Raw genomic sequence first — 13,209 nt, 5'->3', positions numbered from 1 at the left:
CTCATTTATTTATAGTAAATACATTATAGAGCACTTAAATATTGATATAGAGACACTGCACTTGCTGCTGCTGCTGCTAATAATGATAAAAATACAGTGCACTTCAGGAACCGTGAGAGGATATGCAACAGAAAAAGGTGCAGATGTGTACATTTGAGAGAGAGAGAGAGAGAGATGACATTGTGTCTCTCTGCACGCTTCAGTGATGCTCCTGTGTGAAAAAAAAGTTGTCTCCGCTGACCCAGAAACAGCACGGCACAAACGCAAGGACAGTCAAATACGAGCGTTTAGTATTTCAGCTAAAAAAGAAAGAACCACCTTTTTGTGTTGCACATCCTCTCTCGTCCCTGTTCATAACAGCAGCAGCAGTTCTTTTTTCTGCACGTGCTGCAATACACAGCATCATCATCAATATTTAATTGGTCCATTTTTGTCGGACACCCTAAATCTTCCTGAGTACTTAAAAATATTCTCAGAGGAGGGGGGGGGGATTTACTGTATCTTACAAATTAATCATGCAAAATTGATCAAACCATTTTTGCACAATATGCATATTAAACCTTGTTATTTTATTTCTGTTTTTGCACAATTTGATCTCTACTATCAAAAAGTGAATACTGTATACACTGAATCTCCCAGCAGTACTCTGAATAGTGCCCCCCTGTGGCCATGCAAGTGTATTACAAGCTCCTCATCACTGCTAGAATGAATGTAATATAATTTAATCTGGATATAAGAGATGTAAGTAAAGTAAATGCTGTTTTTTTTAGTAGTATATTAGCAAATTATTAGGCCATGACTTAGATTTAGAGGCAACTTCATTGTCACTGTGTATAAGAAACCAAGAAAAAGTAACATTATGCTTTATTTATGTTCATTTATTTTGCTGTATGCTTCCTCTATTGGGACATATTGATGATTATAGCTACTAATATGTGTTGTTTTATATCATAGAATGATGATCTGCTACTTTATTCCCTCTCATAATGAGACATAGTCCAGGGGACGTCAACGTGAGGTCAATGACCACCTCAGATCCACCACAGCCACATGTCTCAACTGTGGTGCCTTCAGGTGCAGCTGGGAATTTAGATAATTACTTTTTTTTTTACAAAAGACTCGAGTCACAACAGATAGTAAAACATTATTTTGTAATCAGAAATGTTTAATAGGTTATTTCCTATATGAGAAAGATGCAGTTTGTATTAGTGATGTCCTGATACCGATACCGATATCAAAAACTTAAGTATCTACCGATACAGATATTACTCCGAAACAGTCATTTTAGACCTTTTACATTTTTTACAATCTGTGTATAGTGAAGCATGTGATATATAGGATTTTTGGACTGTATTGGATTCTACATTTTTATCTGTCCGATATCGCAGTGAGTGAGAAGTGATTTTGACCAAAATCGGACCGATACCAATACTGACCAATCCAATTCCCATCCCAATAGTTTTTACTATCTAGTACAGGTGCCCTTGCTTTCAGTCTTTTAAATTGTTCTATGGTTAATATTCGAGATAGGACACTGATACGGGGATACCGATATCATAAACTTGAGCATCTGCCGATATTAGTCCGATACAGTCATTTTAGACCATTTATGAACGTATGAATATTTGTGCTGAGTAATTTCAAAGACTGATGAATGCTTTTTTGACTTTTTTTGTCCAATATCCCATCAAGTGATTTTGACAAGTATCGGACCGATACCGATTTCCATCTCTAAGATATACATTATATATACACTGTAGTGACATTGTAGTACATTTGTTTATAAAAGGTTGTTTTAAATGTTTTCAGAACCTTAATGAGAGTTTGTTTGTGCGACACTTAACGTAACATAGAAGATGTGTGTGTTTGTTTGTTTACATCAAAGTCCACGGACCGTGATTCGTCTTTTTTCCAGACGGCCGTGAAGGCAGCACATGCAGTGCGGTTGCAGAGATGCTTGTGCAGCCGCAGCTCTCCTCCTCACTGCGCTGCGCGGCTGCTGCGCAACATAACAGCGAACAATGTGGAGACAGAGGACAACAACAACTGAGTCTCTGCACGCGAAAAAGTGACCCACCATGGACAGTCGGCGGCGCGACGGCGCTCACAGCCGCTCAGGAGGAGGCGCCGCCGGCGGCTTGAAATCGGAGCGAGCGCCCCGCCAAGATGAGCCGTCCGGAGAGAGCGCGGACGCGACCGAGCCGCTGCGGGAGCTGCCGCAGTGGATGCGGCTGTACTTCTACGGGATGCACGGCGTGACTCTGGATGTCCTGCAGTCCTCGCTGCACGGGATTGCGAATAAACGGGACCCCAAACTGCTGGGATTCTCCTCCCCGTATCTGTGCGTCATGCACTCGCTGACCCATTTCGCGCTGGAGAAGATTTACTCACAGAAGAGGTGTTTCCGAAGTCGGCCTGTGGTCTTTCATCTCGTCTTCTATCCGTCCATCTACATCGGACTGCAGATCCTCATCGGCAACATCAGCACCCTGACCGAGCAGGTGAGGCTCGTGTCGGGGACGCAGCTGGCTGTGAACTACGTCCTGGCTCTCTACTTCAGCCAGGTGTTCCACAGAGGGATGGAAAAGCTTCAGTACCAAACCGAGCCGGAGGACAGGGGTGACAGCCGGGCCCGTCCTCGGGGTCTCCCGGGCCTTGTGCACTTCTTGTTCTTCGGGATGCACGGCTTCCTGGACGAGGTGCTCTTCACGTCCTTGTTCAACCTGGTGGAGAAGTCGGACCGGACCCTGAGCGGCCACACGTCCCTGTGGTCCTTCCTGATGTACGGCAGCTGCAGCTTCGCGGTGGAGAAGCTTTACTTCCACCTGCACCTCTGCAGAGGCTGGAGCACCTGGAGGAGGCTGCCGCTCTACATCTGCATCATCTACGCCTGGGAGTTCTCCTGGGGTCTGGTGCTCAGGCAGTTTGGCGCGTGCTCGTGGGACTACTCCCACTATCCGCACAACTTCATGGGCCTCATCACCCTCCTGTACCTGCCCGGCTGGGTCTGTCTCAGTCTGTACCAGGACGTGTTGTCCAACGTGCTGCTGAAGATCAAGTCCACCAAAACTGTGAAGGACAACAGAGAGGTCAACGGTCAACTGGAGTCCAAGAAACTTTAATGTCTTTTTTTTTCTTTTTTTTTTAGGTTTTAAAGACTTGTTTTGGCAAAAGCTGACCAATTTTTTAACAGTTCATGAAATAATATGGCTTTATTTATAACATTTGGAATTGAAAGTGTTGAAAGTGGGACCAGGTTTTGACTCTTACCCCAATAACATGCTTTTGGGCACATTTTTCAAAATAAAAGATTATTTTTTGGGGATTTACATGTTTTTTTATACTTATACTTATTTCTGCCATTTAGTTGTCGTTTTAATCAGTTTTACGAAAGTTTGTGCACTGGCATGCGTTAACTGTACTGCATGAAATAAGCTAAAGAATATCTTGATTTTGTTCCATGTTTGTGATATATATTGCCACCTAAAATTCAAAAAGGTCAGTATTTATACAAGACAGAAATAATATATGTATAATATAAATCTAAAATAATAATTTATCTTATTTTATTCCATTCCTGTATGTAAATGCATGGCAACTTAAAGCATCAAAGATAAACCCAGTAATGTGTAGCAAGAGAGAGAGAAAAAAAAAAAACATGTAGCGGAACAAATTGTGGCGGAGTGGGATTTTACTGTGAATTTTTCATGAACCAAATGTGACTTAGCTGGAGTGCCTTCCTCTGCAAAACGAGTCAAAGAATAAAGCTAAGTTTTCTCAATGGTCTCTTTTTTCAAAACAAAAGCTGCCGTTTTCCTTCCCCAGCAAAATGTGTTGTTGTTGTTTTTCATTTTATGATGAAAACAGCACGTACTAACCAATGATAACAATAAAACCAAACTTGAAAAGATGAAAATGTACAAGGTTATTTTGTCTTTTATGAATTCACCACCAGCTGGTGAAAACAATGGTCTTTTTTTTGTGTGTCTCTGAAAAGCAAGATTCTTACATTGTTGTCTGTTAATGTTTTTTTTGTTTTTTTTAAATCATACTTAACTTTTGTGTTGTGTTTTTCACTGATTTGCTTAAAAAAAAAAACATGTATAAAAAAATTAAATCTCTGATTTTCCTACGTTATGACTGGTTTATACTTATACTTTGGTAGAAGTTGAAGTCACTTTCTTTTAATAATATTACTTGCGTAAAAGTCTTAAAGTGTATTATATTTAGTGTACTTAAGTGTTTTTCAGATATAAAATGTATTTAAGTTTTAGAAGTAAAAGCATTAAGGCCATGGTGGCTCAGTGGTGCACTCTTAGAAATAAGGGTTCCAAAAGGGTTCCTTCTACAAGGGCTGAGGTTCTACCTGGAACCATTTGCTTCTGAAAACACCCTTTCCTGAATAAAGGGTTTTAAAAGGGTTCTTGGTGGAACCTTTATCAAAAGGTTCTACCTGGAGCCAACAAGGGTTCTCCTATGTGGACAAGCCAAAGAACCTTATATGGTTCTACTTAGCACTTTTATTACTAAGAGTCAGCGTGCTGAAGTTGTCTTTCAACTAGAAGGTTGTGGGTTAAATTCCTGGCTTTGCTCGTGTCCTTGATCAAGACACTTAACCCCATGTTGCAGCATAATGATTTTATAAGAATAAAAGTGCTAAGTAGAACCATATAAGGTTCTTTGGCTTGTCCTCATTGGAGAACCCTTTTTGGCTCCAGGTAGAACCTTTTTCTACCTGGAACCCTTTTGGAGGGTTCCACCAAGAACCCATTTAAAACCCTTAATTCAGGAAAGGGTTTTTAAAGGGTTCTCTGGATCAAAATGGTTCTTACTGGAACCATTAGTGTTACCAAGAACACTTGAAAAACCCTTTCTTTGGGAAAAGGGTTTTTCAGAAGCGAATGGTTCCAGGTAGAACCTCAACCCTAGTAGAAGGACCCTTTTGGAACCCTTATTTGTGTGAGTGCAGGAACGAGTAACAAAGACATTTAGGGGAAATGTAGTGGAGTAAAAGTAAGAGTTGCGAGATATAAAATTAACAAATTAAAGTACAGACGTGAATTTTGTACTTAAGTACAGTCACAAAGTATTTTGTCCACGTCCTTTATTCGTACTGTATCTTATCTCGGTCACGAAACAGGAAGTCCAGAGAAAACAAGTATCAGATTTTATGTCGGGGGGGTCAACGATGACACAGACTCATTGTCCACACAGTTCTTTGTGACACTACACTGCTTCTGCTGCGTCTGTAACAAAAACACAACGTCAGAGGAAGCGTGTTGGTACAATCTGTGCTGCCAATGAAGACAACTGGTGAGGTCATAACCTGGCTCAGTGCCCTAATGTGTGCTAAAGCCTCCTTGGGTTGATCTTTAAATGCAAATTGTCAATCTATCTGTGCTCTTTCCCTGCACCAAGGAGATCACTGTAACGAGAAAACACACACACACACTCACCACCCAGAGGACCCTGACTGAACACACTAATGACCCACAGTATCTCCTGACAACACTCAGGTAGGAATACTATACACTAACTACTCCACAAAGACGACACACCAACACAAACATTACAGGCGTCGTGACGCACAGATTTGAAGTGACACAGAGCGATTTCATTCTCTGGCACCACCTCTGCTCTCCAAAACTAATCTACCTGTCAAGTCACAGCACAGAGCTCTCTCTAAACTACTACTACTGCCCAAATGAGCGAGTACTTCTTGCATAATATTGGAAATCCACTTTGAGGAGCCGGAGCAAAATTGCATTTGAATCTCAACCACTAATAAATGTGGTTTTCTCTTTCTTTTTCTGTCCAAATGTACAAAAACCATCTGGATATGTTACATATCGGATGTTTCCTGATAGCCGGAAGGCTTTTTTTTGGTCATAGATCCATTTTGCATCACAAATGCATTGTGTATCGTGAACTAAATAACCGTTCCATGTCAACGCAGACGCTCTTATTTTGAAATTCTGCAAAAACATTCTGCGATATCGTGATGGAACATAGTGATAGTGAATAGTTGGTTGGTAAACTCTCCACAGATTACGTTAAAGACCTTTTAAAGGCCATTTATTTACATGTGCTTTTATGTATCCCTGCTCTTTTCAATGTTTTCAAGAGCAAAATGCAGTAAGTTTTTTTAATAAAACACATCTTTATGAATTATATATTGGGAGTGGGCAGGAACACATCTCTATATTTCGGGGAAATCGTCAAGGTCTGCAAACAGAAGCGAGGTGAATGGCAAAAGCAAGGGATTCTTAGGCTTTAGCTTTTGTGGAGTTCTATATCATAGACTTGCATGTTTTTATTCAGTTTGAAGGTGTTCAAAAGCTCTGAGTTGTACACAATGTATTCCAACATCTCTTTGTGTACTAACTGTAAGAGAAAAACTTGTTGTTCGGCCTTCTTTAAATTTCCTAAGCACAAACCGAACAACTCAGTATAGACCAGCTGGACCTGGCAACTCACAGAGTCCTCTGTGTAACCCTGGCACCAGTAATGTGTCTACAGAGTGTTTTGCTCCTCATTATATCTTTGTTGAGCCTAACTTAAGTAGGGCAAAAGGAATGATAACTCGACAAAGCACATGCTTCCCCAAGGTCGACTCTAGGTATCAGCAGAGGAAGGCGCCTAGACTTCTTGACCTTACACCAAACTAAAGATATACTCTAATAATGTCCTTATTTTTGAATGAAAAATACTTTTTTTTCAATGAATCTAACATTTAATGAATCGGAAATACACTCTATACATTGTTAAAGTTTTAAACGACTATTCTAGCTGTCTGGTTTTTAATGGAATATGTACATGTGTATAGAAGCCCATTTCCAGTGTTCTAATGGTACATTGTGTTTGCTAATCGCGTCAGAAGGCTATAACCCTTGAAAACCCTTGTGCAATTATGTTAGCACAGCTGAAAACAATTTTGCATATAAAAAAAAAACATTTCATTGCCATTACGCCCATTTCATTTATTTACATATACAGTCAAATTATATACAAATGTCCTCTGAGAACAACATGAAGCGCTGGTTCTATTGGTCTTTTCTCCAACATTCATTGGAGATAAGGGGTTACTTCGGTTTTCAGGCAAGAGAATACAAAAGGTCACAGTGGGAAGTCTTTATATAAATAAAGTGACGGTTCCTGAGTCCTTTAAAATTCCCCTGACACGTGTAGTTGTGATGTAATAGATTTGTTTGGTTGGATTGTTATTTTGTCATTTGTGTCAGTGGGAAAAATGCAAATCGAACCCGCGTGACCCTGAAACTTTCAGGGTTAAGGTGAAGGTAGTGGTTGGAGTTGTAGTTCTTGGAAGTTGCTGCAGAGCTGTCCGGCCGTGTTGAGACGTTGGCGACGTAAGGGTTGAGGGTGGAGGAGAGGTACGACGAGAGAGATTTGCAAGAGGCCTGATGGAGGGAAAGAAAAGAGAGCTGCCATCGATCCACTGATATGTAATCAATCAGTCGCTATTCATGGCCACATGGACGCCAGGACGCTATCATGTCTTTCAGCGGTGCAGTGGAGGTTTTTGTGGTGTGATGCTACCTGGTCATCATAGTCAGCGCTGGCCCCCACACGCTCCGACGGCAGCAAATCTCCCCAACCGTGTGCACCAAGTCCCGCTAGACACACAAATGGTTAAACACACGTTCACTAATGTAGATTAATGATGAATAAAAGCAGCCACGGGCGGTTTTTTTCTTCTATATAATGAGACAAACACTAAACCCATCATACAAGGTGACAAGAGAGGAGGATTACATGTTCCGGTGAGGGTTACCACCCGGACAGTGTGTCCTTACACAGAAAGAAACCAAACTCCTCTGAAGACTAGTGGAAAAAACATCACTGCTTAGATAAGAGTAACCTAATCTGTGTGAGTGAGTGAGTGAATGTGTGGTCGCTCCCAAAAAGACTTGTCTCAAAAGATGTAATCTGCCCCCGGATTGTGCGTATAATTATTTATTGATTCAGTCAGATCGGCGTGTGGTTGTTGTTGTTGTTGTTGACATCGCCTGGCGTCATGCTGTGGAGCGTTTACATACACTACTGTTCAAAAGTTTGGGGTCACTTAGAAATGTCCTTATTTTTGATGGAAAAGCACTTTTTCTTTTCAATGAATCTAACATTAAGTGGTTGTTGGAAATGGGCCTCTATACACCTATGTACATATTCCATTAAGAACCAGACGTCTGCAGCTAGAATAGTCATTTACCACATTAACAATGTATAGAGTGTATTTCTGATTCATTTAATGTTATATTCATTGAAAAAAAGGACATTTCTGAGTGACCTCAAACTTTTGAATGGTAGTGTAAGTAGCATACGAGCCCTTTATTCGTAATCATTAAAGGTGCATTATGTAATAAATCTAAAGTAACTGGCCATAAACCCTTATGTCACATAGACTCAGGAATAATGTTCATATAACAAACTGAACTCACCAACAACAACAGTACAGCCAAAAAAATAAATCTTTTGCAGACTGCAAGTCATGTTTATGTTTTGAAATCATGTTTCGGCACGTGGCGCCACCTACCGCCGTCTACCAATCATTGCAGTCAGTAGAGTCTCAGCTGCCGAGCAACCACGGGCTGCCAGTTACGTCAGAAAAACGAAACCTAAAAGACCTCGTTATTTTGAATTTGAATGTAATAACCGTTTTTGGCCACATTCTTACATATGGCACCTTTAAGCACGTATTAACCTAACCTAATTCTACCTCTACATTCTTAGAAATAAGGGTTCCCAAAGTGTTCTTCTACAAGGGCGGAGGTTCTACCTGGAACCATTTGTTTTTCAAGGGTTCTTGGTAACACTAATGGTTCCAGTAAGAACCATTTTGATCCAGAGAACCCTTAAAGGTTCCACCTGGAACCAAAAAGGGTTTTCCTATGAGGACAAGCCGAAGAACCTTATATGGTTCTAATTAGCACTTTTATTTCTAAGAGTGTATGAATTAAGATTTTTCTAACATAAGGTGTTAATACGTGCTTAATATTTACTACTAAAGGGCTAGTATGCTACCCATATGCATGTTAGTGAGCACCTAGTGAATATGTGTTCCCCAATCTAAAGTGTTACCAAAAAATGTAAATCAGCTTTTCCCGTGACTCTTATTTACCTGGCTGAGGAAGCGTCTGTTTTGATCAACAAAGACAGGTCGCGTGTAAACAAACACAGGCGCCGAGCCACCTCCGTCTTGGCAGTGTGGACACTCTCAGAGCTTCCCGGGACACGATTTCTCACCATCAGAGCAGCTCGCGGGTTGTCTGCCAAAGAGACCTGAAAAACATGGCAAGGAAACAGAAAGCGATAGAAAATAAATCAGCGTGAGATGGTAGAGATCTGGAGATAAAATGGTTTAAATAACCAACCTGCAGATATACAGCGGGGTAGAGGGCAGTGCTGGACTCCCACAGTAGCTCATCATTCTGCCTCCTCGCCTCCTTGGAGCAGCGGCCTGTGTAGTGTGGCTCCGTCCAGCCGTAGTTGTAGCAGCTGGGGAACAGTTAGGTCTCATATCTCTGCCCACTGCCAACATCCCTGACATCAAACCTCTGGCTGCCAGCTACAGAAGGAGGAGCACTTCATCAATATTCAGCATCAGTTGCGGGGGGAACTAAATCTGTAGTTTCGGCGTGTCTTCATCCTGACCTGGAACTGCTGTTTGGCTTTTTCCGTGGCCTGCTGCAGTGTCAGGGAGACGTTTGTCTTCAATACATGGGCCACAGATAAATTCTGGTAGATTCTCTTATTGCCCCAGTTTCTGTCCCACAGAGGGCGCCATTCCTCTCAGTCTATCACAGCTAGGCCTGGGGTCGTCCTGGAGGCAGTTTAAAATCAAACATGAATGCAGCAAATAAAGTGATCGGCTGTTTATCTCAGCTTACTTTGACCAGATGCCAGATATTATATGGGAGCCCCAGGTCTCCCTTGCAAAAGAGATATTTTGATCTCAACCTGGTTAAAGGCGCCATATGTAAGAATGTGGCCAAAAACGGTTACTACATTCAAATTCAAAATACAGAGGTCTTTTAGGTTTCGTTTTCTGACGTAACTGGCAACCCGTGGTTGCTCGGCAGCGGAGACTCTACTGACTGCAATGATTGGCAGACGGCGGTAGGTGGCGCCACATGCCAAAACATGATTTCAAAACATAAACATGATTTGCACTCTGCAAAATATTTTTTTTGAATGCAAATATTTTGTCTGTACTGTTGTTGTTGGTGAGTTCAGTTTGTTATATGAACATTATTCCTGAGTCTCTGCGACATATTAGGAGGATTTTATGGCCAGTTGCTTTAGATTTATTACATAATGCACCGTTAAATAAAGGTCTACCTCAAATGTGGCTGCAGGGTCAATGGTCATGGCCTCAAATTTCTTGTTCCGATGTCGGGTAACCGCAATTCCTTCCGCTCTTCCTCCTACATTTAGGAGACAGCAGCGTCTGACACCCACGTGGGAAGAGAGGAGTGAGGGCACTTCTTGTCTCTATGATAACAGCATTGCACAGAGAATGAGAGACGTTATTTTAGAGACTAAAGTAGAACAAATAAAAGCATTTTCTCCTCCAAATGCTGCAAAAACAGTGTCTGGAGACGTGTGTTGACCCTGCATGTGTTTACTGTACATGTGTATGGCCATAATACCAAATGGTGGTGATTTCACAGGTTAGTGGCCTACAGTGTGAACAGTGGGGCAGTGACCTCTGACCCTGCTACATGATGTGTTGTGTATTTCCTTTGTATAAGCGTCATTAGGTCTTATCTAAAGACCTAAAAATTATAAAGCTACTACAAATTTACTACTTCCTTCTGCTTCCTCATGGGTCAGTGAGCCAGTTAATTGTTGTGTATGTTTTGTTTGTTTTATGATCTGGTTACCTCACAATAAACTGCGTTTTTGTCATTTACATTTACATAATTGGAGTTGTAACAGCTGCAAAGCCTTAATTAAGTCGGATTAGATTAGATTATACACATTTTGTAGTATTTCTTGTCTCAGTACTTTAAAATACCCACTTAAATCCAAGGTTTGATATTAAAAACTCACTATTTAATTAATTCAGACATTCTTAAGAAGCCAGGGGAGACTTTAACCATCAGACTCTGAGTCTGTGTCTATAAATGTGCAGATACATGAGATGCATTGTCTGTCTTTCCCAAACAATGACGCTGCAACACCACATCCTAAGTCTGTCAACCTCTTAACAACAGATGGGCAGTGACTCTTCATTCATAATACGTGGGCAGTGAGTGAGTGGGTATTGTGTGTTTTAGTACGCACACATGTCGGGTAAGTGTAATTTGAAACATTATACAAATGTGCTTGGTGCAGCCTGCAGCAACAGCTATACATGCAGTGTAGTTGAATGCTGCCACCTTGTGGCTTTTGCTGTACTGATACAGAAAATTGTCCTGGAGCATGCAAATCATCTATCATATGTATATGCCTGTAAAAGTTGTTTTTTTTGTTTTTGTTTTTTTTAATCTACCATTGATCTATTTATAATTTAAATAATGTTTCTGACTAAAACTGTGAAATATCTCTCATATTAATTTGCATGGATTTCTGATTTTCTCCATTTCATAGCATTGGGAAATTAAAATATGTGAATGCTGAACCTCTATTTTGCCTATACACTATTTTAGAGGTAAATGATTTAATGATATGGTATAAAAAAATATATAATATTGTATAAGTAACAATTTTCACAAAGGGATCATGTTTATATATATTTTTAATACTTTATTTTGAAGTTTTCAATTATGTAAAATAATTATAAAAAAAGAATATAATAAAAATAATATTAAAATAAAATAAAACAATTGGAGAAAGTAAAATGAAAACTTAAACAAATAAAATTATGTTTATTTATCTTATATAAGCATACACCACAACACAATCCTTCCCTGTTCAAATACATCTCTGTTTACGTGTCCCCTTGCCCTTATTTGTCCAAAATCCTCCCTGAGGAGCATGCTGGGTAGATTCAGAAGGTCCAGCTTTATTAAATATTCACACAGAGGCCTGTGGGGGGATGTCCTCCTCCTCCTCCTCCTCCTCCTCCTCCTCCTCCTCCAGAATCCAAAATATAATATTCATGTTGTCCTCTTCCCTCCTCCTCTTGTAACCTCGATTCTCTTTTGTTGTGGTGGGGAAAGTGGGTCAAGTGAACGTCTCGAAGGGAGCGACCCCTCAAGCTTGTGCAAATAACATCTCAAAACCAATTGCACCATAAACACCCATAAGGGTGTTCCTCGCTCGTTATATGCAAACCAAAACATCACAAACAGATAAACACACAATGTCAAATATTGCAGTCAGCATTAGGCGAGTCGCTGAGGTGTCATACACAAGAAACAGTACCCATTTATCTCCTTATTGCGTGACTAAGCGCTCAATTTCTGTGAATGGGGCATCTGTATCCTTGAGTGGATGCGTGGGACTCCCTTACATTGTTGACAACCATTTAAAAAATGTGGTTTTATGCGCCAGACTTGAAAGCACCAAACACACAAGGAAAGAAGAAGTTTAAAAACCATTTTCATGAAACAAAAGGGGAACTGAGCATAACTGTTTTATTCACAATAAAACAGGGGAAGATTGAGATTCATCATGAAGGAAACCATCAATATCAATAATAAAACACCCGTTTTCTCTCTCATCCACGACCCCAAATTCCATGTTCTCCCATTCCACTGTACAGTATCAACAAAATAAAAGCCCCTTTTGTTATGTAGGATGAGTCATTTATATTAATGCATCTAATTAAACTAAAGGCTGAAGGTGGAGCAGGGCGACGTTTCACAAGGTTGCCTGTCGGTCGGGTTTTTCAAGTTCCACCAGACTCTGCTGCAGAACAGCAGGCCGCATGGTAGGGAACTAGGTGGAAGTGCATGGAAGTGAGTGTAGAGAAGACGATGTGCAGGACGTTTTTGACCTTGTGCTTAAAATTTTATAGGATTACTAAAATTGTTTGTGGTGATGTTTTTATCTGTATGAGTGCAGTATTGTGTCCTTTATTCCAACATTAGTGCCTGATGTATTGGGTTTTCTTTATTCTGAAAATATAGTGACCTTATTTCCTACGTTTAAGGAAATGCACGCGCACACACACACACACCTGCAAAAATAAGTGATCACATGCTCACATGTGCATGTAAACACACTCATGCATAATAAACGTGT

General features: G+C 40.5%; 1 protein-coding gene across 1 annotated transcript; it reads left to right on the top strand.

The window, feature by feature from the left end:
* Positions 1-2,078: 2,078 nt before the first annotated feature.
* On the top strand, positions 2,079-3,122 carry tmem229a (transmembrane protein 229A; the record flags this gene model as incomplete). The annotated part of the gene is made up of 1 exon (XM_083906787.1): positions 2,079-3,122. The coding sequence occupies one exon, from the start codon at positions 2,079-2,081 to the stop codon at positions 3,120-3,122; it is 1,044 nt and encodes a 347-aa protein (XP_083762913.1).
* Between the last annotated feature and the right edge of the window lie 10,087 nt (positions 3,123-13,209).

The sequence above is a fragment of the Microchirus variegatus genome (assembly GCF_963457635.1).
Source record: "Microchirus variegatus genome assembly, chromosome: 20".
NCBI classification, from domain to species: domain Eukaryota; kingdom Metazoa; phylum Chordata; class Actinopteri; order Pleuronectiformes; family Soleidae; genus Microchirus; species Microchirus variegatus.
The sequence above is the reverse complement of the archived record's forward strand: the minus strand, read 5'-3'. Positions and strand labels throughout refer to the sequence as shown.